The 22,037-nt window shown below is 45.1% G+C and overlaps 1 protein-coding gene across 7 annotated transcripts in view; it reads right to left on the bottom strand.

The window, feature by feature from the left end:
- Nucleotides 1-11,619: 11,619 nt before the first annotated feature.
- AREL1 (apoptosis resistant E3 ubiquitin protein ligase 1) overlaps nucleotides 11,620-22,037 on the bottom strand; it is a 42,720-nt gene continuing 32,302 nt past the window's right edge. For all 7 annotated transcript variants that reach the window (XM_087448198.1, XM_087448197.1, XM_087448200.1 and 4 more), the window contains 9 exons: nucleotides 21,827-21,902; nucleotides 20,925-21,034; nucleotides 20,077-20,256; nucleotides 19,778-19,903; nucleotides 17,563-17,692; nucleotides 17,417-17,475; nucleotides 14,929-15,018; nucleotides 14,332-14,507; nucleotides 11,620-14,224 (listed from right to left, as the gene is read on the bottom strand). In XM_087448198.1, coding sequence (XP_087304324.1) covers nucleotides 14,122-14,224; nucleotides 14,332-14,507; nucleotides 14,929-15,018; nucleotides 17,417-17,475; nucleotides 17,563-17,692; nucleotides 19,778-19,903; nucleotides 20,077-20,256; nucleotides 20,925-21,034; nucleotides 21,827-21,902 — 1,050 coding nt within the window. In that variant the 3' untranslated portion in view covers nucleotides 11,620-14,121. The remainder of the gene's footprint in view (nucleotides 14,225-14,331; nucleotides 14,508-14,928; nucleotides 15,019-17,416; nucleotides 17,476-17,562; nucleotides 17,693-19,777; nucleotides 19,904-20,076; nucleotides 20,257-20,924; nucleotides 21,035-21,826; nucleotides 21,903-22,037) is intronic.

Here is a 22,037-nt window from a genome sequence, read left to right as displayed (position 1 = left end):
CTCCTTGGTGCTCTCCAAGTCTTGGCTCAGGGCTGCCTTCTCCTCCCAGCAGGACCCAGGGTCACCCTGCAGTCCCTGGCACTGGGCTGACACTGTGGGGGCATCATCACAGTGCTGCATCATGAGGTGTGGTCCCTGGAGGTGTGACATTTAATGTGTGGCTGAGCCCTTGGTTCTGGAATCCTTCATGCATTGAGTACCAATTACATGCCTATGCTGTGCTAGGCAGTGGGTGCGACTGGTGAGAAACCAGACAGGGTGCCTCGGCTCATGAAGGAAGGAAACAGGGTGGTGAGACCGGGGTAATGGGCAGGGAGGACCTGTGGTAGGAGGTTGCAGCCACAGCAGCTCACAGCAGGTGTCTCTGACTTCTGGCTGCTTTGCCCATGAAATAGGGGCAATAACACGGCAGTTTTGAGGATTCAGTGAGATAATCAACACACAGTAACCAGTCGTGATAACAAACCACGAGTAAGGACCAGGCAGCTAAGCAGTTAGCAGCAGCAGAGAGGGCACGGGTGTAGCAGATGCTGTCAGTACTCTACCCATGTCTTTAGGTCCCTGTATCACTTCAGGATACCCCTGCCAGCACCTGTCCCCAGCTGTTGGTACCTGCTTTGGCCACCTGCATGGAGGTTAGGGAAGTGTCTGGGAAGTTAATTCCCTCAGCCCTCATGGGGAGCCCCTAACCAACAACTCTGGCTGTGGGGTATAAACACCTCCATCTCCCAAGCTCCCTGCACACTGAGCCACTTCCCCCTGTGGCCTCTTGCTTGACATTGCATCCTTGCTTGTCTTCCTTCTCTTCCCAGCCCCCTCCTCCACTCCTGGGAAGATTCCTAAGAAATCATCACTTTCACACAAACCCTTGTCACAGGGTCTGCTTCTGAGGAACACAACTGAAGACACTGGGACATGCCAAGTAAACATTAGGAGGTGTCTCCTAAGCTGTGTGACCCCGTCTTCCTGCAGCGCTGCCCTCTGGCCAAGGCGGGTCCTCCCAAGTTCCTAAGGAATCAGTCACAGTAGCCTTCTAACTCTGAGGAAATCTGTGCTCCCTGTATTTGAACACGGCAATGGCCAGTGTCATAGAAACATGGCAGGATGGCCCCTGCCTTGTGAGCTCTCAGCCCTCAATTCAGGAAACTATCTGAGCCACTGGCTTCAGGACTCTCTGTGTCCTCCCTCCAAGGACCCGCACAGGGCACCAAAAGATGGCATAAAATTCATATTTAATTATTGCCATCTTTCTCTGTACCTGGGAACTCCAAATGGTTATCTTGAAGTTAATCCTTTATTGTCCCTCTTCCCACATCCCATCAGAGGAGAAATGGCAGATCTATATAGGGCAGAGACACACAGTGGCAGATCCAGATGGTGGTACAGATTATTTTTCTAAACTTTGTGATGTTTGTGGTATTTGCTAGCTTTTTAAAAGTTCTGTGACTTGTGATTTTTTTTCTTATCCCAAATAAATATTCTCCATACCTAACTTTGTATTCTTTTTCTTAAAGTGGGCTCCCAAAATTTTATAAGCTTCAGACAACAGAAAACCTCAATATGCTTTGACCATCTGATGAGTGGAAGAATTTTTCACAGACTGGGTTCTGGCTCCGTACATCTCAACCCTTGTTTCTCCTCTCCTACCTGCATACTTCTGGTGCCAGAAGTGATAAGCCTCTGGCCCTGTACCTGTCACTGCGTCAGGTGAGTGTCCACAGTGTGCCAGGGGGGATATTCCAGAAAGCAATTCTAACCAGGTCAGCTGGCAATAAATTTATTATATGACATAAATGTATTACACATAACCCAACTGAATGTCTTCCCAACATAAAAAAATGAATATACGACAGTAAACCCAACTGAATGTATTCCCAACTCAAATTCCCTTAATCACACCCTCGAATGCCACAGCCATCTCCCCACACATGATATGAAGGGAGGTGTGACAGAGGAGAAATTGAGGTGGAGACAGTGGTCTGGACCTACCAGTTAAAAAATCTTACTTTAGCAAATATTATAAAATAAATGACCTTGAAAAAATACATGACCTTGGAAGGGGCTCATGCAAGTAAGGATCCCTAAGTGTAAGCCTTGTTAGCTTCCCAGGACATCTGCCTCTGGTGGTTGGACTCCCTCTGAGGCTCAAATACATAATATTTTAAGGTCTGTGGGTTTCAGCCACACCCTGTGTATATGTGAGAGGGAGGAGGGTGGCTGACTATTGTTCTGGGCTCTCCTTTTCTTTGGAGAAGAACCCTCAACCCCAAATCCACCAGGCAAGGCTGAGGAAGGACAGCAGATGAGGCCTGTGGTCAGAGCTCACAGTGAATTTAGCCCCTGAGGTTGGACTTCATAGCAGGAGACATCAGTATCCCTAAGCCCAATTGCTGCTCTTCTTTTGCATTTTCTTGGTTTAATTTACTCCCTTAATCTCAAACCAAAGTTTCCTCTGAAAAAATTCCAGGCGTCTTTGCTGAATAGAAGGGCAAAGGGATTTACATTCAGGCCTGGCCAGCAGCAGGGATCAGATCACCCCAAGGGGCAGACATGATGGGGGCAGGAGCTTTGCCAATGCCAGAGCCCAACGTGAGCCAGTGGAGGTGGGAAAGGCAGTGCCAGCTTTCACAGGAGGTTCTGTGATTTACAAAACATCCTTCACATTCATTATCTCATTTGACCTTCACACCCCCTCAGTGGGGTACACCGTGTAGGTGTTAGAATCAATCTTTTCTAGTTGAGATGCAGCAATTTATCCAAGAGTATTTAACTAAGAAACAGCAAGGTCAGAATTTGAACCCAGATTTTCCAAATTCAAATCTATTTGGATTGATATTGGTAAATCTAATAAAGCCAAAGATAGCTGTGGATATTGGTTTACCACTGTTAAAAATACTAACGATGAGGGCCGGCCCCGTGGCTTAGCGGTTAAGTGCGCGCGCTCCACTGCTGGCGGCCCAGGGTTCGGATCCCGGGCGTGCACCGACGCACCGCTTCTCCAGCCATGCTGAGGCTGCGTCCCACATACAGCAACTAGAAGGATGTGCAGCTATAACATACAACTATCTACTGAGGCTTTGGGGGAAAAAAAAATTAATTAATTAAAAAAAAAAAGTCTTTCCTCTCAAGAAAATACCCTTGGCTTTACACTTTACTCCCTTTGAAAAAAAAACAAAAATACTAATGATGATAATATCTATCCTTTTTCAGGCTTGATATGTGTCAGACTGTACTAGGACTTTTCACAAATTCTCTTATTTAATCCTCACATCCTCTGACTTGAGCTGGTTTGAAGGATAGGGAGGTTGGACAGACCAAGATGGGCAACATTCCTCGTGGAGTGCACAACATAAGCAAAGGCTCAAATGTAAGTTGACTGGGCTTGTCCAGACCACATCCCCCATGCCTGCAAAGCGCTGTCCTCAAGCCCCCAGCCCAGTCAGGGAGGCCTCCTAGGACCTCTCCCCAGCACACACTTCTCTCTTGGTGGAAGGGGCTGCTCCCACATAAAGTGGGCTGTGGCATAGCTCTGGCAGCGGCAGCTGGAAGAGGCCCACAATTTGTTGCTACCCATACCGTTGCTTCTCTGAAGACAGGGGCCAGCCAGGGTGAGCTGGTATGTCACTGAGGCTCCCAACTTTCCAGTTAAGTGATGGGCTTGGCTCCCACTCCCCAGCTGTGAGGTTTGGGGCTCCTGGCAGCCCGCGGGCCTTGACCAGCTCTTGCCCTTGAGCTCCTCTTCCATTCCCCACCAGGCGCCTCCCTCAGCTGGTCTGGGTCGGGAGATGGAGGGGCACCTCCTGCCCTGGAGCAGGAGGTGGGAAGTGCAAGCTCTGCCCTGAGTGGCTGCAGAAGCCTCACGAGGCCCAGAATGCTGGGACTGGATAGAGGAGTGCCTGCCAGACTGACTCCCTCTGGTCCCAGAAGTCAGACGCCCACACAGTCTGTCTTTGGTTTGGATGAACAGAACACTAGCAACTCTCTTACCAGTGTTCTCTGGATTTGACTGTCCTGTCCCCAAACTCCCACTCCTTTGAGCCTGTGTGAGATGAGGTGTCAGGGTCAACTTGACACCTAGACTCATCAACGGACATGTAACCCTGGGGAAGTTACTTCTCTGTGCCCCAGTTTCCTCATCTGTAAAATAGGAATAGTAATCATCTTTATCTTGTAGACTGACGTGAAGATTGAATGAGTTAACACAGGCAGTGCTTAGAACAGGGAGTGGGGGTCCGGCTGGCCCCGTGGCATAGTGGTTAAGTGCATGCGCTCCGCTGCTGGTGGCCCGGGTTCGGATCCAGGGCGCACACGACGCACTGCTTGTTGGGCCATGCTGTGGTGGCGTCCCACATAAAGTGGAGGAAGATGGGCATGGATGTTAGCTCAGTGCCAGTCTTCCTCAGCAAAAAGAGGAGGATTGGCACGGATGTTAGCTCAGGGCTGGTCTTCCTCACACACACAAAAAAGCAGGGAGCAGTACAGCATTAGACCTTGGCTGTTATTACCAGAGTTCTGCGATTACCCCCTTAGGCTACCCAGTATTTTCCCTTGGGGTGTTTCTGTCACTTCAAATGGACTGAGATTTCAGGACAAGTGCTAGAGAGACGTATAAATTCCTCCTAGTGAGACTTCAGAGGCTGCTGTGACTAACTGTCAGCATTAGCTTGTTTCTTCTCTCCCACCCAGGCTAGTTTCACCACTCTGGCTCACAGTGTCTGTTTCAGCTTATCTGCAGCTGCTAGCTGGAGAGGAGGTGTTTAATACCGCATTAGCACCTCGCGACTGCTTGTTGTGGGCACTAATCACTTCGGTTTGCTCCCTCTGGAGTGACTCTGAGCTGCCTTTGAAAAGCAGCCATGTGATGTGATGGCATGGCGACTTCTCCAGCTGGTCCCAATTCCCTTTCTCGATTGTTCCCTTTACCCAAATGGTGAAACAACTTACTGGTTAGATTTTGGCGACATATATGCAGATTTTTAAAAAATAGTCAGACCCTTAATCCTTCTGCAGCACCTGAACCAAACCTTTAGCAGCTTTTCCCAGAGCCTTCCTTCTCCTCTTCTTCCGTGGCTCACACCTGCAGACCTGCCCCCTCGGCCTTGCCACCCACGGTCTGGTACAGGAATAAGGGAGAAGGCAAGAGCCCAAATCTGAAGCAGATGTTTGGGATGATGAGTGAGGTTGGGGTGGAGACAATAGGAAGGATGTGGACCCTGCTAGAACTGCTTGTTGCTCTGACCTACTGCCAAGGCTGAGAAAAACAGAGTGACTGTTCCTGGTTAAATACCCAGATTTTACTCATGCCAAACTTTCCTGGGCCTCAGTCCTCAGAGTCTCTGGCTTTGCTTCGAAAGGTCTCCATATCCTTCTGCCAACCACTATCTTGGCTCCTTTTTCCCACCACACCAAGCCCCTAAGCCCAGCCTGACCCCCAAAAGTCAGAACTCGAGTTTTGCTTTTTTTATCCCCCCATAGTTAATCCACAATGACATTTTTGGAGCCAAAACTCAAGATATGGTCTGACAGAGGAGTTTTGTGCTGCTTCTGGGTGCAAGAGGCTGTCTGGAAGATACAGCTTGGATGTTAAAACAATAGAATTTTCAAGGTGTAGGGGGATGGTAAGTCAGAACTGTTGAAACCAGAACCACTGTGGAACAGGCAGATGTCATGTTGCTGTACTCTCACCCACCTCTATCTTCAGAGCTGCAAACGCGAGCCTGCCAGGATCCAACATGTCCGTCTAGCCTGACTGGGATAGCAAGTGCCAGATCTAGAAGGCCCTAGTTTATTCCATTGCTTTGACTTTCTGAGGAGACACAGGCTGGCATCATTATGAACAAGGCATCGGAGGAGAAATCCCTCTGGGAAAAGGAGGCTGAAGGTTTTCCTAAAGGCAATGGCCTCACCCAGGGAACATTCAGCTGCGATCCAACTCAGAAGCTTGGGAAATCAACTTTAAGATCTGCCTAAACCCCAGAGAAAAACAGGCATCAGCTGCAGCCCACAGCAAAGAGATGACCAAGAGCTCCAATTTCCGAGGGTTGATTAACATCAAGGAAAAGTGGAGCAAAGTTCAGTGTTTCTGCCCACAGTGGTCACTACCTACCAACTTCACGGTCGTTCATGAAGTTGATCTGCCTCTTCATGCCTCTCGGTTCACTGGAGATGACGTTACTGTCTTTCCTCTGCCACTCCCTGATATTCTGACCATGATACGAACCCTTCTCATTGCTGTTAGTGTTGGAAATACCTCCTTTTCCCCATCCACTCAAGATTTTAATTTCATTCACCAAGCTGCAGGTTACTGGCCAGTCCCTGGCTGCCAAAGTCAACAGCTCAGGTCTGCTTTGTCTGGGAGAATAGGTTATTAAAGAGGGAGTGGGTCCCAAGATCACGGAGTTCCCTTTCTCAGCCTTTCCCAGGACCTGCTCAGGTGATGGCATATTTATAGCACAATGACGGGCTTGCTCCTTGGGTCTCTTGGTTGGAATCCATCTTTGCAAGGGTTCTTGCTACTCTGAAAACCAACATGCAGCATAATTTCCCTCCCTATGTTTATGTGGAAGGTGCTAGACAAATTTCACTTGCAGCTGTTACCCTATACTATGGAAAGTCTCCAAATGCATAAACAGAAATGTTTCCCCCCAAATTAAGCAGGAATGAGAAACACGGGAGTGGGTGGTGATAGGTTTGGGTGCTCAAGCCTGGAGGGAAGGAACCTCTAGGGAGAATGCATTGTTTATGTCTGTCTCCCCCAACAAGACTGAGCTGCTCAGAGGCAGGGATCACATTCTATCTTGTGTGTCCCTAGCTCCTTGCACAGTGCCTGATACACAGGAAATGTTTGCTGAAGTGCGCAGCTGCAAAGAACTAAAGAGAAAAGGGAGGCCACAAACCCAGGAATGGAACTGAAACATCAGATTTTGCGGGGGGAGTCGGGTGGGGAGGGAGGTACATTTATAGGAAACGAAATGACAACTTGGAGTAGAATTAGACCTAGGACTTCGGAGAACTAGCACAAAATGATGACACACACATAATCTTCCTCTTACACAATAACACAACATTTTGTTTTCAACATAACATAAAAGCCATCAAAGGCTCTCCAGCTGGCTTGCAAACACTCTGATATCCCCGACTCTGCTAATGGGCAAACAGAGGAATGTCTTGGCAACTCATTCGAGTGGGAACTCTGAGGAGAGAGGGAACATTGTTGGTCTGTGGAAAGAGGATGGGAAGATTCAGAAAGATTCCTTCATGTGCAAATCCATAAAACAGGTGAAGCGGGGGTTGCAGAAATGGTGACCTCATCCGAGAGAGGTACGGGACCCCTCACCCTGGAGAAGATGCTATGCTTATAGTTCCAATAGAATCATAGCCTTGTTTGAGGTGTGCGTGTCTCCCTTTAACTCTGGCATTCTTCAAAATGTTTGCTTCCTCAGTGAGATAACCACCAGGAATTTGGCCTTTGCCAAATGGTGCTGTGTTTCATGTAAGGAGAGTTTAGAGACAAAAGATTTATTTAAATGAGCCTTTTTCTGAAGACTTAGTTACCAGAGATAAACATCAGGGTATTGTGTGGCATGTCTGACCTCATTCTAATGATTTCATTTGCATGCGACCTATGGATTTTCCACCAAAGTAGGATATTAAAATTTTAGGATTTTTTCTTCAGTTATATCCTCAAGGGTGTCTTGCATTCTTTATGCAGGATTCATTTAAACTTGGAAGTCACTTCACTCAAGTCATTAGTTGGTATTCTGGAACTTTCTACTGGTATATGGAACTTTCTACATGCAAAAGATTTTTAAGCCATTACCAACAGCTGTCTCTTAGAGTAGGGCCTTCTCTTCACAAATTCCAAATCCTCAAGTGACTGACAGGTAAGCAAAGGTATAAAGTGTTCATCTGTCACACAGAGTCACCAAGCGAACATGAGGCAGTCAGTGAGCACTGGTGGCCCAGTGCCTGGGCTGTTTCTTAGTCTAAGCTAATCTGCCTGAGACAAACCAGCAATGTGGAAACAGTTTGGGCTTTGACATGAAACAGACCCACATTCAAATGCAGCTCTGCCATTTACTAGCTAAGGAACCTTGGCAGTTACTTACCCTCTCAGAGCCTCAAGTGTATCTTGTGTAGAAGGGCGAAAATAAGACTTACCTTGCAGGGTCACTGTCAATGAGAAAATATATACTAAAGCTCCTAGCATAAGGCTAGAGCTCAAAAAATGGCAGCTATTATCATGATTCAGAAATCAGGTAAGTTAAGGAAAGTCAAGGGTAATTAGGTTGCCTATCACTAGGCTGTCTACCACATGACGTAGGACTGATGCAGTCCCCTCAAATACCTCCTCTGGCCTTTGAAGGAGGGAGAAGGAGTCTCTTCTGAACTGAGGCCTTCTTCACAGGTGTTTGGGCTAAGTGTCTTCAATATGCAGTCTCTCTGTCCTGCCTGGACATGGCAAGGTGAGAAAAGACCCACCAACCCATACCAGTCATCCACTCTAGCATCCTCTACTGCCCCCAGATTTTTATAGCCTCCCACTATGGAAATTACCAGGACCCTAAGCCATAGTCAATATGGTATCACACACACTACATATAGGAAAATTTTTTTCCAAGAGTCCCAAGTTATTAGCCAATTTTCTTATTTAGTTAATAGCATCATTTTACCAGACAGGAAACTGATATTGAAAGATTGTCTTGCCTAAAGTTGAACCATTGGAGTGAAAAATAAAATATGAATGTTTAAGCTCATCAATTCATGGCTCTCTATTCTTTGAGGGCCGCATTCTGCACACACTTGATGCAAAAGTGTCTAAGGGTATCTTCTTTGAGAAAAGGTCAAATGACAGGAGATGCCTGTGCTGCAGGGGAGGCTGGAGGCCCAGGGGCCCTGGAGTTAGAAACGTAGGATACAAGTAGGTTCCTGTCATCAGGATGGGCTGCCCGGTCAAGGACACAATGAGGCTTATAAGAGAAATTTATCCCCTCACACCTAGCTCCTTGAGTTGTCTAAGACTGACTTCTTCCTAGAGTCGTCCCTAAAAGATGAAGTCCTAAGACCGTGCTCACTCAGAAAGCTGCCTGGTTTGCCAGCTGAACCCAGTCTAAGGCATTCATGGCCATCAGAGACTACAGGGCCATGTTGGCCTGCTAATTGGGTACTCTGAGAAAGTAGCAACCACATCCACAGGCTTCATCCTGGATAAATGATCCATCATCTCCCTGAAGAAAGCCTACAAGGGAAACTAGATGGGGAACCCCATACTGTTCTTGTAAGGTGACTGGATGCTATGGTTCTGTGCTGATGTGTTTGATCCCTGCTCCTGGAGGTACCAACATTGTTACATCTCATGTTTAAGAAGCTGCTGCAACTGGTTGGTATTAAGTCAGGCCTCTACTGACAACCTGGAAAACTCTGTTAAAGCTACCTCTGATGCCTTATCAAAAACCTACAGCTATCATTCCTATGACTTCTGGTAAGAAACTGTGTCCTCCACATCTCTTTTCCAGGAATTCACTGACCATCTTGTAGAGACCACACCTGAGTTCACTGCAGAGAACCAGGTCCCTGCTGTGGCTACCACCAAGTATTCTTATCTAAGCAAAATTAAAGTGAATTGAATGGGGTTGGGGGGTGGCACTCATAGCAAAGCATATCCCAACTCTAGGCAACACTACTCTATCATATAGAAACCAAAATCATCACAATATCCCCTGCAGATTTCTAAATCCACCCCCTCTGCATTCCAAACAAACAAAAAACACGAAGCTCTCCAATAACTTTGGGATGGCTTTCTGTTAGATAGGGCACAGATTCAGTACTCTTGAGTCAGAAATATTAGCTCATTCCACTATTTCTGAGACAAATCTAGTGCTGAGTCATTTTCAATACTACTACACTTATACGACACTCAAGAACCTGCTGCTGACCACCCAAGAGAATCACAATCCTGTCAGATCAGCCGACAAAACCTGATGCTCAGGGTATAAAAGCAAAAAAGCATCCAATTTAGAAATCTAGGGAAAAGTCTTTGCAGAGATCTTGTAGTCTTTGAATATGATTCATCAGATTCAGCATCAGGAATCAGAGTCTCATGGGGCAATGGTCTCAGAAGACCTTTTTAACTAACTGTGAGGTGTAGTAATTACTATGGAGAAAGTGACCTTGGTTAGCATCTTATCAAGAGACCACATAAGCTCTTTTTTTCTCCTCCCCACTGTGACTTTTAGGACAGGCTGTTTGAAAAGGGAATTGGTGAAACGATTATCATAAAAGTCGGGATAATAGTCACCTCTAGAAGCATGGGATGAGACTTGCTCTGCAGTGCTGCAATGTTTTATCTCTTGACCGAGATGGTGATTACATGTCTTGGATAGTGGTTACATGAGCACTTCCTTTATAATTATTAAATTGTACATGCTTGTGTGCCTTTTTTTTTGTATATATGTTCATCTCAACATAAAAGAAAAAAGGAATTATTCATTTTTAAATAAAAGTATTACAAGATACCTAGAGTTGGTCAATTATGCTTGAGGGTCTAGGTGAAGCCAAAGTAGAAGTAAGGAGCCCTCTGGTTCAAGGCACCTGCTGAAGAACATCTATTGTGGTCCTAAGAGAAGTGTGGCTGGGCGGAGGTCTGAGAGCTCTATCTGAAGTGGCACACAGGTAACAGTACACGAGAGACTTAAGTTAGTATTTACTGTGTTAATTCAAGAACAATCCTACCAACCTCTTGAGTCATACGAATAACTTCACGATGGACTGAAATCACTCACTGATGAATGTTCATAGTGACCCATTCAAAGCCACAAGAGCAGCAAGTGTAAAAGACGTAGAACCGTTAAATAACCTGAAAATGTAAAGTTAGAGGGATAGAATTTTTTTCTGTTTTTTTAAGACATCTCATATCCCTCAGGAGCTTGATGAGGTAGGAGTAGAATGAATGCACTCTGAAAGAGTAGTTTTCAAGCTAAGATTTCAATTTACTGGGTCTCAGGATGGAGGCAAAAATCTGTATTTTAAAAACTATTCCAAAGGGGATGTTGTTTTGATTTTCCAGATTGGGAACTAATGTACAAGACACCTTGATTACTTCCCTAAGAAAGCCAAGATCTCTAATACTTTTCCTTCTAGGCCCAAATCAGAAGTCTGGTTTTCTCTCTGCCCAGCTCATCTTTGGTTGGAAAAGAATTGGTACCACCTGCCACCCACAAACTTTTGAGGAGCAGCATTTTTGTCTGCCACATCCAAAGCACTTGTGGGAGGGTGGGGGGAATGTTGCCAAATAAATGTGTGATTATATGCAAATCAGAAGGCTATACATCCAAGCGTTCATAGTGGTTACCTCTAGATGGTAGATGACTTATTTCCCCTGTACTTTTTTTATTTCCAGATTTTCTACACTGAGTTTCTTATGTAGTAAAACAACAACAAATTAATGTTTAAAAGATTGATGAGAACAGACATCCTCTGCTCATTCTCATTCTACCCTGAGCTGACTGCTTCTGAAGGAATTACTGGGGAAATGCAAAAACATTTCTAAATTTTTCTTTTCCTTCCCCACCTCCAATTTAAGCCCTGAATCACCACTTAAAGCAGTCATTTGCTCCTTAGTGCTTTTAAACATTTATTTATTTACTGTACAAAATATTTACACTATCACTGCAACTGTCTGGCCCTTTTTCCTGGCCTGATGAATTTGCAGCAGGGCTTGGTCTCTGCTGAAGTTCTAGAAACATGCTGAGGCTCTCCTTGGTGTTCACTTGGTGCCTGGTCTCCTTCAAAGATACTAAAAGGCCAGGAGGTTATCTGGTCCCCCAAGTACCTGGGCCACAAGGGCATAAATAAAAGAACTGGCCAAAATAAGAAATGTGAATAGAAAATTGCCCAAGAAGTAAAAGCCACTCTTCCTTCTCTCCAACATATTGTACTTTTTCCCCACACTGGCTAGTACCAAAGCAAGATTAGGAAAAAAAGGTGAAAGGCCAAAAAGAGCAAAGATAGCTTTGAATAGAGTTAGGAGAGAGAGTAAACTGGAAGAATAGAAAACCACAACAGTACCAAAGAGTTTTGTTCAACAAAGACCCTGGGGCTAAGGACCACCACGGGGACGCAGCTGCTGCAGCAGGGCTGCAGCGGTGCCCAGGATGCTCTGAAAAGTGCTATGACTAGAGCTCAAAATGACAGATCTAGCCAAGAAAATCAACCCGAGCTCCAGCACCAGTCTCTGGAGGGCTGCTGGAGGGGAGAATGCAGAATCCAAAAGAGGAACAACTGCCAAAGACAGCAGAACCAGCCCACGTGCCCCCAGCTGGAAACCCCTCTCTGGGCCTGAGGGGCAGCATCGTGTTTCCCAGGGTGATGATGAAACTTGCCTGTACATATCCCATGGAAAAACACTGCGGCAAGCAGCAGCACCTTGTCCTGGTCCCTGAGGAGAGCAGTGACCATGTGGCATGGAGGACCCTGGGGTACAGAGGCCCTGATGCTGGATCCTGGACCCTAAGGATGAGTGAGGTCAGCACCCATGCCAAGAAGGACAAATGACAACTGCAAAGAAGTGAGGTCAGGCAGGAACTGTAGCAGCTCAGGAGGGCTTATTCCTCATGATCCCTGGGAACAGGAGGGCTCAGACATGCTTCCAGAAGGCCAAGGCAATGCCACAAGTCCCGCCTCATCTCTGTACTCTGTGTACTTGCTGGTTTTGGCAATAAAGATGGCTTGTAATATTCTCAGAGTTGAATGCCCCATTGGGAATGGTAGCTTGTAGCAAAGCCTTCTTAAAAACAGAAATTTGGGAAGTTGATGAGATTTTGAGTCTTGAAAATGTTTTCACTCAAATCCTAATGAAAAAGGTTGTTGTCATCTTCCAAGAGACAGCTGCAGGTTGTCTTCAATCATCACATAATAATGAACCTGATATATCTTCCTCCTCAGTTCTCCTTGCTGGTAACGGATGGAGTGAAGAGAAGTAACTGGGGCAGCTGGGTATTTACTGTCTGACGTATCTCTTCTATGTATGTTCCCAGTGTCTTGACCTCAAAGACCTGTGATAAGGCCTCGAACTACTGATCCCTTTTCCCTTGCCTCAGTGCTGCCAGAGAACACCAAGAAAAGAGAGAATCAGGGATCATTGGCATGCTTTTCTTACTGTCCCAACTCCTTGCTCCAAAATTTTCTTCAGTAGAAAGCTAAAGAATCCCAGCTCTTAGCAGACAGCATAACTTGGAGGTAAGTGGCCAGGCCCAGCCACACCTCAGTGTAAAGAACAAACTCAGAGACAAGCATCAGTAGTCTTCAAGCCAGCCATGTGCCTAGACACGCCCCATACCCTAAAGGAGAATCATATTCAGCACTGGAGGCTACAGTCCAGTTATCTTTCACATTCTTAGGTCTGTTCTTCTCACTGGCTCAAACTCAAGAAAAAGCTTAGAGAGTTTTTCTTTATAGATTAATGATCATTTCCAGAAACATCTGCAGGGAAAGCTCCTTTTCCAGTTCTGACACCACAAAAAAAAAAGATCCTTTGTGCTATCAGTCCCCAATAGAGGTAGTCCTGTGCCACGGGCCTGTGCCTGCCATGGGACAAAATCAAAGATCGCTCATGTGGGCTGCTTCCTATTTGTGCTTCTCCTGGCTCCTGGTGAGAAGAGGCAATCACTCTGCCCTCAAGAAGGACTTGTGCACCTCCGGTTAAGCAGTGAGGGCCACAGAAGGGATCTCTAAGGAGCATCAGCAGAGGAGGCTGAGCAAGGTGAGGAAAACAACTTCCCAAGAAGGCTGAGTCCTCTGTGTGATCTCCCTCAGCTACTGAGGCAGCTCCCGCTGCTGAGATCTTCTAAGAACCAAGGGAAATTATAGCAGCACGGTCCTCTTCTCACAACTGAGCACGTGGCTCAGATTATGTACCATGCCAAAGAGGCCTGTGGAGGAGATGGGCAGGGAGGGGGCAAGGGAAGGACAAGACTCGTAGGTGACCAAATACTCCAGACACTGAGGAGCATGCAGCAGCTTCTGGCTGATGATCATGTGCATGTTATGGTCAGTGGTTATGTCTGTTACGTGCACCCAGATGCTCCAGAAAGCACGGGAGCCAAGCAGATGGCAGGAGAATGGTCAGAGCATGCCAAAGCCCTCACAGCCCTCGCTGATGGCCAGCTGCAGCATCCTGTGCACTTCTTCATACGAGTCATACGTAGGGAGGCACAGCTGGTTAAAACTGGAAGGGCAAGGGGAGAGGTAATTAACTCACACCACCAGAAACACTGGCAAGGGCTGGAGAGACAATCCTCCATGAGAGCGTGCATGGGGCAGTCAGACACCTACCACGTGTGTGCAGTTGGTAGCGTGCTATGGGTCGGGGCGGCAATAATCTGGAATGAGGGACAGAGGGCAGCAAAGCCTCCGGGTGGTAGCTGAGAAGAGCCTGTTGTGAACTGAAGCAGTCGAGCCAACTCCTCCTGGGTCAAACTGGAAACCACGGTCCAAAACCACCTCATGACCTGGCAGGGAGAGTGCAAGGCTGGGGTCACCCCTGGTCTGCAGCCATGGATTTGACCCCTGGGGGAAGGACAGGATACCCTGTAGTGGGAGTGTGCCCGAGTTACCAGTCTATGAGGACACAGGTAGGAATGGTTAGAGTTAACAACCTCTTTAGGAACTGACATTGTCACACAGTTAGGAGGGTAGTCGTTGACTGCTTGGTTCTGTTCTTTGCCTTTCAATGTACTGCTCCTGTGGCGTCAGTATGACAGCCCTGCAGACCAGGGCTCCCTGCTGCCTGGACAACCACATGTCTTTCCCACATATATCATTTTTTCCCAGTCGAGATGTCTGCTTCTCTGACTCCTCGACTTTTTTCGTCTGAAGCCTTTTCCTTACCACAAAGCCCAAATCCAACTAAAAGAAGTCAGGCCCCCTTACCTTTTCTCTGAAATGCCAGGAGCCGCCAACTACCACTGCATGGGCTTTGAAGTCAGACACACTGATGTCTCCAGTCCCACACATCAGCAGCTGGAGAAGACAGTCAGGTGTTACTAGGACAGTTAGAGAGACAAAGACCCGACATATGGTCAGAGTTACCTATGTTATCATGCAAAACGTGGAATAAAGAAAACACCAGGAAAAAGACATGAGGTGAGGTCATAATGCCAGAATACTGCTTTAGGAAAATCAATTATGATTGGCCAATGGTTCCTAATCAGTGTGGTAAAAATCACACAGCTTTTAAGATATATAGAGAGACATGCCTGCAGCCTTACCCCAGACCTAATGAATCAGAATCTCCAGGGTGGGTTACAAGCTTGCGAATTTTGAAAAAGTTTCCCAAGTGTTTCTGATGCGCTCCCCTAATTAAGAACTGCTGCTGCGGATTACTTTGAATTGAAACAAAAAACGAAAAGGGAACCAAGTGTTTCCCCACAGTCTGCTCTGGATGTGGCCTGGGAATACCGAGAGAAAAGCAGGCCTTTCCCTTTGATGAAGACCCCCAGCCCCATTTATGAATTTTTCAGATGGTCTTTCCTTTTTCCCAGGACCCATCCTTCTTTTGTGGATTGAACTTTTACTACCTTCCCTTCAGCACTGCCTCTACTTGATCAGATAAATTAAAAAGTATGCCAAAAAATGAGAACATTAATGACATCAGAGCCCTAAACATCTTGTTGATGTCCTATTTTGGTTCAGGATCCAGCATGTTACTTAGCAGACTGTGAGTACTCATCCAACAGCTCTAAAGAGTGATACATCCTAATCAAGAACCGAAAAAGCCCAAATGAAGCCTGAGGATCCTTGGCTTCTTCAAAAGGAACTTGCTAAGCTAACGAGTTACTAAGAGCAGGCTGTGGAACAACCGTAAGAGACTGTGTCCTTCCTTCCTACTCACTTTTACAGATTGTTACAAATGCTTTGCTTCATGATAAAACAAAATACACCCGTAGCTATTCCTCAGCCCCCAAAATAACAGCACTGGGTGACAAGTCTTTCGGAGATAAGAGATGGAGAGTTCATTTGGTTTGGATTTCATATCTGAAGGTACAAAGTGTGATAAAAATTGCATGGGACTTTGATTCTTGTTCTCGAAGCCAGTTTAGTTAATAAGAATAAAAATTGTACAAGACCACCTAAAACAACTTTTTTGTTTCCCCATTTTTTAAGAACTTCCTCCCTACTGGAAACAGTTTACAGAAACACACTGCTCATAAAGGCTATTAAATTAATTAAATTAAAACTAATAATTTGCATTGTATATATCATCTGTGAGCAGCAAGTAAAAACAAGCTTATTTTATTTCTTGCCCACACCTGATATGAAGTTCAATTTTGCTAATTATAGAATGGTATTTACCATCTTGTAGCCATTTTTGGCTGTGACAAGATCTGAAATAAGAATATATTAACTATACGTCATGTGTCGCTTAACAACAGGGATATGTTCTGAGAAATGCATCATTAGGCGATTTTCTTGTTGTGTGAACATCATAGAGTGTACTTACACAAACCTACATGGTACAGCCTACTATACACCTAGCCTATACGGTACTAATCTTTTTGTTTGTTTGTTTGTTTGTTTGTTTGTTTGTTTATGAGGAGGACTAGCCCTAAGCTAACATCCGATGCCAATCCTCCCCTTTTTTTTCTTGAGGAAGATTGGCCCTGGGCTAACATCCATGCCCATCCTCCTCTACTTTATATGGGATGCCGCCACAGCATGGCCCAGCAAGCGGTGCGTCAGTGCGCGCCCAGGATCTGAACCTGCAAACCCCGGGCCGCCGCAGTGGAGCGCGCATACCTAACCGCTGCGCCACCAGGCCAGCCCCTATGGTACTAATCTTAAGGGACCACTGTCGTACGTGCAGTCCATTGTTAACTGAAATGTCATCACGCAGTGCATGACTGCATGGCGTTGTGGCCCAAAACTGTGAAGTATGTCACATCTTTTTGTTTGTCTTCTTCACTAGAACATAGCTCCATTAGGGCAGGGACTTGGTCTTATTCATTGCTATCTCCCCAGTGCCTCAAACATACACAGCATCAAGGAGACACTCAATAAACAGTCCCTGAACGAACAAATTCTATTATTCCCTTACATCAATCTTAAATATCATAGGATTTACAAAGAATGTAAAGAATACCAACGTTCTACTCAACCAATATCAATAATATTTGATGCATAAGTGAATATTAATTATTACTCTTCATAAATAGTTATTTGCTTGTTTTTCATTTTCATATTCTAATTTTTTAAAAGCTGGAGAAAGGGTCAATGCATGGACGAGTGACAAAAGTGAAAGCAACTCTTACATAAAGGGCTTTCCTACCGTGTCTCATAACAGAACATGTAATAAGCTGGTATCTGTGAGCATACTAAAACACTGAGTCAAGAACAGGGGTTTGCAATTGTAAGCACTTACCTCAAGCTCATTCTCATCAAAAATAGCCAAAAGGTTCTCAGGGACCAACTCATTCAGGCCTGAAACAAAGTAGTCAAGTTAAAGCCACACTCACACTGTGAATACAGGTATTTTCATCTCAAAGCCAAGAGGAGACAGGATCTCACCTTTCAGGAAATGTTCCACCTCCTCTTTCACTTGACTGGCCAGCCGATATTGGGCCAACAAATTTAAATAGAAGATTTTATTTGCATTGGTGACTGGGGTTTGAGCTCCACCTGTTATGAGTTCTACAACCTGACATAAGAGGCAAAAGACAGACAGGGAGACGCTGTGGATGAGAGTTTATAAAATGATACCTGTCTGGTATGTCCCACAAACACAGCATTACTGAGCTCCACCACAGTCACAAGTTCCTGCTGTGCATTCAGCTTCTCAACACACTTGGTTTTATTTAGTTACTAAGCTTCAGGGTTCCCACCATTATTGCTGTATTCTACTAGCTACTATTCCTTTATTTATTTTTTTTTTGTGAGGAAGATCAGCCCTGAGCTAACATCCATGCTAATCCTCCTCTTTTTGCTGAGGAAGACCGGCTCTGCGCTAACATCTATTGCCAATCCTCCTCCTTTTATTTACCCCAAAGCCCCAGTAGATAGTTGTATGTCATAGCTGCACATCCTTCTAGTTGCTGTATGTGGGACGCGGCCTCAGCATGGCCGGAGAAGCTGTGCGTCGGTGCGCACCGAGGGTTCAGAACCTGGGCCGCCAGTAGCGGAGCACGCGCACTTAACCACTAAGCCACGGGGCCGGCCCCTAGCTACTATTTCTGAAGTGGGTAGCTGAGTGAATCTTCTCTGATCTGGACAAATAATGGTGACACAACAGGAAGATATTATGGTTCCTTGTTAACAATATTTTAACATCTTTATGATCCAAAATTAAACCACTACTGACCTCTTCTCTTAAATCCACGAGCCAACTGAGAATAAATAAAGCCAGGTAAGTAGTGAAGAAGGCTTTTAGGTCTCAGAAATTCTAAGATGGGGACACATGTTCCCTTACATTCTTCTATTTCCAATGTGAGTCAATGGAAAAAGGCACGGCTTAAAACTCAGAGATTCTGGATTCTAATCCCAACCTGAGGCTACCTTGCTACAAGACTTCAGTCTCTTAGCTATTTGGATCCCCTATTTTCCTATCTGCAAAGAAAAAGCTGAACAAGCTGCATGATTCTCAAATACAATTGGCACCGTTCTCCCAATAAACAACTCCTAAGGGAGCTTTCAGGAAGCCCTGAAGCATAGTTTAAAACCACCACCCCAGAAAATCTGTGCACAGTGACCACGGTTGTCTCCATAGGTAAATGAAGGCCTCCATTCAGTTACAAGATCAGATTTTAAAGTCTTGAGGACAGCATGGTAGGGATGGAACTTGGCTCCAGAGCAAGGATTCTCAATGGATCTAAACATATAAAACTTTTTTTCTATCATTATGCACAATTCCTGATATTTATTTTATGTGTGTAAGCATTTCTATCTAACAGCCTAAAAAGTAAATTACTAAGATGTAGTATTCCTATTAAATCCAATTAAAATCAGCATTCCCCTAAGCCTGCAGACTCTAATTCAGTATTCTATTGACTCTAGCTGCCTTGCCACACTGGGTCAGGAATATAGGCTCTGCCCACATGTGTACAAAGCCCAGCAGCTGGGATTCCCACAGTGTTCACAAAGGATATCTGATTATCAGTACAGTAGTATCAGTGGTCACAATTTTTCAGTCATTGCTATTTTGCTTTCAATTATACATTATTGCAATTTTAGCTTCATTGTTATCACTTGATATTATTTAACCCCACAATGTAAACAGAACCACAATTGCATCAGAAATACTTTTCACCAATAATTTTCTAATAAAAAGTTTTAAAATATATAGGCACAGTGTTAGGAGTCATCTATATCACTACCACTAACGTTGACATAGACACTGCCATCCCTTCCAAAGGTGCTTGTGCAGTGACACTTCATTATCTCTTAGTTCTTTTTCTACTGGAAAGTAGGAATGGGTGGGATAGACGGGGACATGTGTCTTCTGCTCCACTCAAATGGGCCAAGATCATAAAGTGTGGGATGCAGTGCCGTAAAGCTGTGCTGTCCAACATGGTTGCCACTAGCCACAGGTGGTTATTTACAGTAAAATTAATTACCATAAAATAAAATGAGAAATTCAGTTATTTGGTCACACTAGCCACATTCTGGGTGCTCAAAAGTCAGTACAAATAGAGAACATTTCCATCACTGCAGAAAGTTCTATCAGACGGCATTGCTCTAGAGGAGGCTGAGAAACAGGGGACCCACAGACTTAGGTCCTCTTTCTCACCTTATCCAAGTGACCCGATTTGTTATACTTCTCTTCTGCAAAGACCAGCTCCATCTCACTCATGTCATTGTTGAGGATGAAACAAACTTTAGATTTGTAGAATTCTGGGTCATCTGTTTCAAAGTACTGAGGAGACAGAGAGACACAGAACAGAATATGACTACTCAACCCAGAAATAAAATTTATAACTGCTTGGAACCACTTACTCCTTCAATCTTAACAATAATAAGCTTAGGGTGGAAAGATTCCAGAGTTAGCAGCCAGGGGCCTTAGTAGAAAATGCACACGTAAGACGTTACCTTGTAATGCATACGTAGTCCTATGATTTGGGCCAAGAAAGAACGGGTGAAGCGAGCTCGGACCAACTGCTTGTAGGCTCCTCCTAGAGAGGACTCATAAAGACACTTGCCCACCAACCGCCCCGCAAACTCATATATCTTCAGGCGCAGATGAGCAGGGCGACTAGGGTTGGGGTGTACCTGTCAAAGAAAGAGATTGGGCCATTTTTCTTCAAGCCTAGTTCTGGAAAGACCCTCCTTCCCCAGCTCTATCCCAAAGGAGCAAGAATTTCAGTGTTAGGATCAAAGAGCTCCTTCAAATGGCATTAGTTTTTTGGTAGCCACCAGTGAGCAATTCAAAGTGACTGGAGGATAAAGGGCAAAGATGGACTTCCACTAAGTTGAAGAACTTATATGAAGTTTGTGGTCCCTGGCTACATACGGAAGTTAATCAGTGGATGATGTAATGCCTTTTCCCCAAGCCAGAACTTCTTTCAGCCAAAGTCTACTTCTTTACTCCTGACACCTCTGCCTAGTCAAAGAGCTAGTACAGAATTCAATTGCTTCAGGTATGTTTTGAAAGTGGCTTCATTATTAAAATAATAATGAGTAGAAGAGCCACCATATTATAACACTTTTTAGTCAAATATTCATCTGTCTGCAATTTCTCTTATTTTACAGATGAAATAATGAAGGCAAAGAGGAAGGAGGCAATTTGATTAGTCCATATCATAAATATCAAAATTAAGAATAGGGCACACGCTGTCAGATTCCCAGGATAGTTTCATAACCTCAAACCCTTGTTCGTCTTATAACATTATAACATAATCCACATTTTCCACCCACCCACAGGGAAGCCACAGACTCACTAATGCCTGGTTGTTGTCACTGAATCGGGTGAAGAGCTGATTGGTGGTATCAAACAGTGCTTTGCAGATTAGCTCAAACCATTCCCTGCGAGGCCCTCCCCAGTCCAGAGCTGAAAAGCATAATAAAAATTAAAAGTGACTATGGCCTACAAGCTCTTATCACTTTTGTTCATTTATTCATCATTTTTTTTTCTTTTCTTTTTTTTTTTTTGGTGAGGAAGATCAGCCCTGAGCTAACATCCATTGTCAATCCTCCTCTTTGTGCTGAGGAAGACTGACCCTGAGCTAACATCCGTGCCCATCCTCCTCTACTTTATATGGGACACCACCAGAGCACGGCTTGACAAGCAGTGTGTGGGTGCGCGCCCAGGATCTGAACCTGCGAACCCCGGGCCACTGAAGCAGAGCACGCGCACCCAACTGCTTGCGCCACCGGGCCAGCCCCTATTCATCATTTTAGACTCTCCACATTCCCTCCATTCCACTACCTTAGTGTTTCCCCATTCCAAATCATCTTTTCTGAAATCCCACCCCTTTCTGTAGGATTAAAGGTATTCTGATCAGTAAGCTAATGCCCCCCAGTGTGGAACCACAGGCAATCAGAGATCCCAAGAAATGGACATTTCTACTGGTTCTACAAAGGTTACTTTGCCCTCCTGGTTCAAACTCTTAGAGCTCCCCCTCCAAGTCCCTTCTGCACTCGACAAGCTCCATCAAGCCATCTGGCCAGTAAACACCACTCTTTTTGTCTTGCCTCATGACTTCTTTTTCCAAAGGAAGCTGGTTGGGGGGGAGGTTTATATAGGGGGATTGCTTTTGTTTTTTGTGGATGGGGATAAGGAGGAGGGGCGGGGTGGGAAGGAGAGTTAAAAAAAAGATGAATATGAAATTTCAAAACTGACCTTCTTCATCCTGGAAAACCACTTCAAAGTTCTTGCTCCAATCTGAGATGGAGAAATTCCGAGTGGCTCTCAGAGACTGAGAAGCAGGGAAAGGAAAGAAACTATCAGAACACGGTCTGGCATCTCTTGGTTGTTAAAGACAAAAACACAAGAACATTGCCATTGTCCATTTAACTCACCACTAGTACTTGAAGGCAATATATTAATCATA

This window comes from Ceratotherium simum, chromosome 24 (genome assembly GCF_057802395.1).
Source record: "Ceratotherium simum simum isolate JZ-2026a chromosome 24, ASM5780239v1, whole genome shotgun sequence".
Taxonomy (NCBI): Eukaryota; Metazoa; Chordata; class Mammalia; order Perissodactyla; family Rhinocerotidae; genus Ceratotherium; species Ceratotherium simum.
The sequence above is the reverse complement of the archived record's forward strand: the minus strand, read 5'-3'. Positions and strand labels throughout refer to the sequence as shown.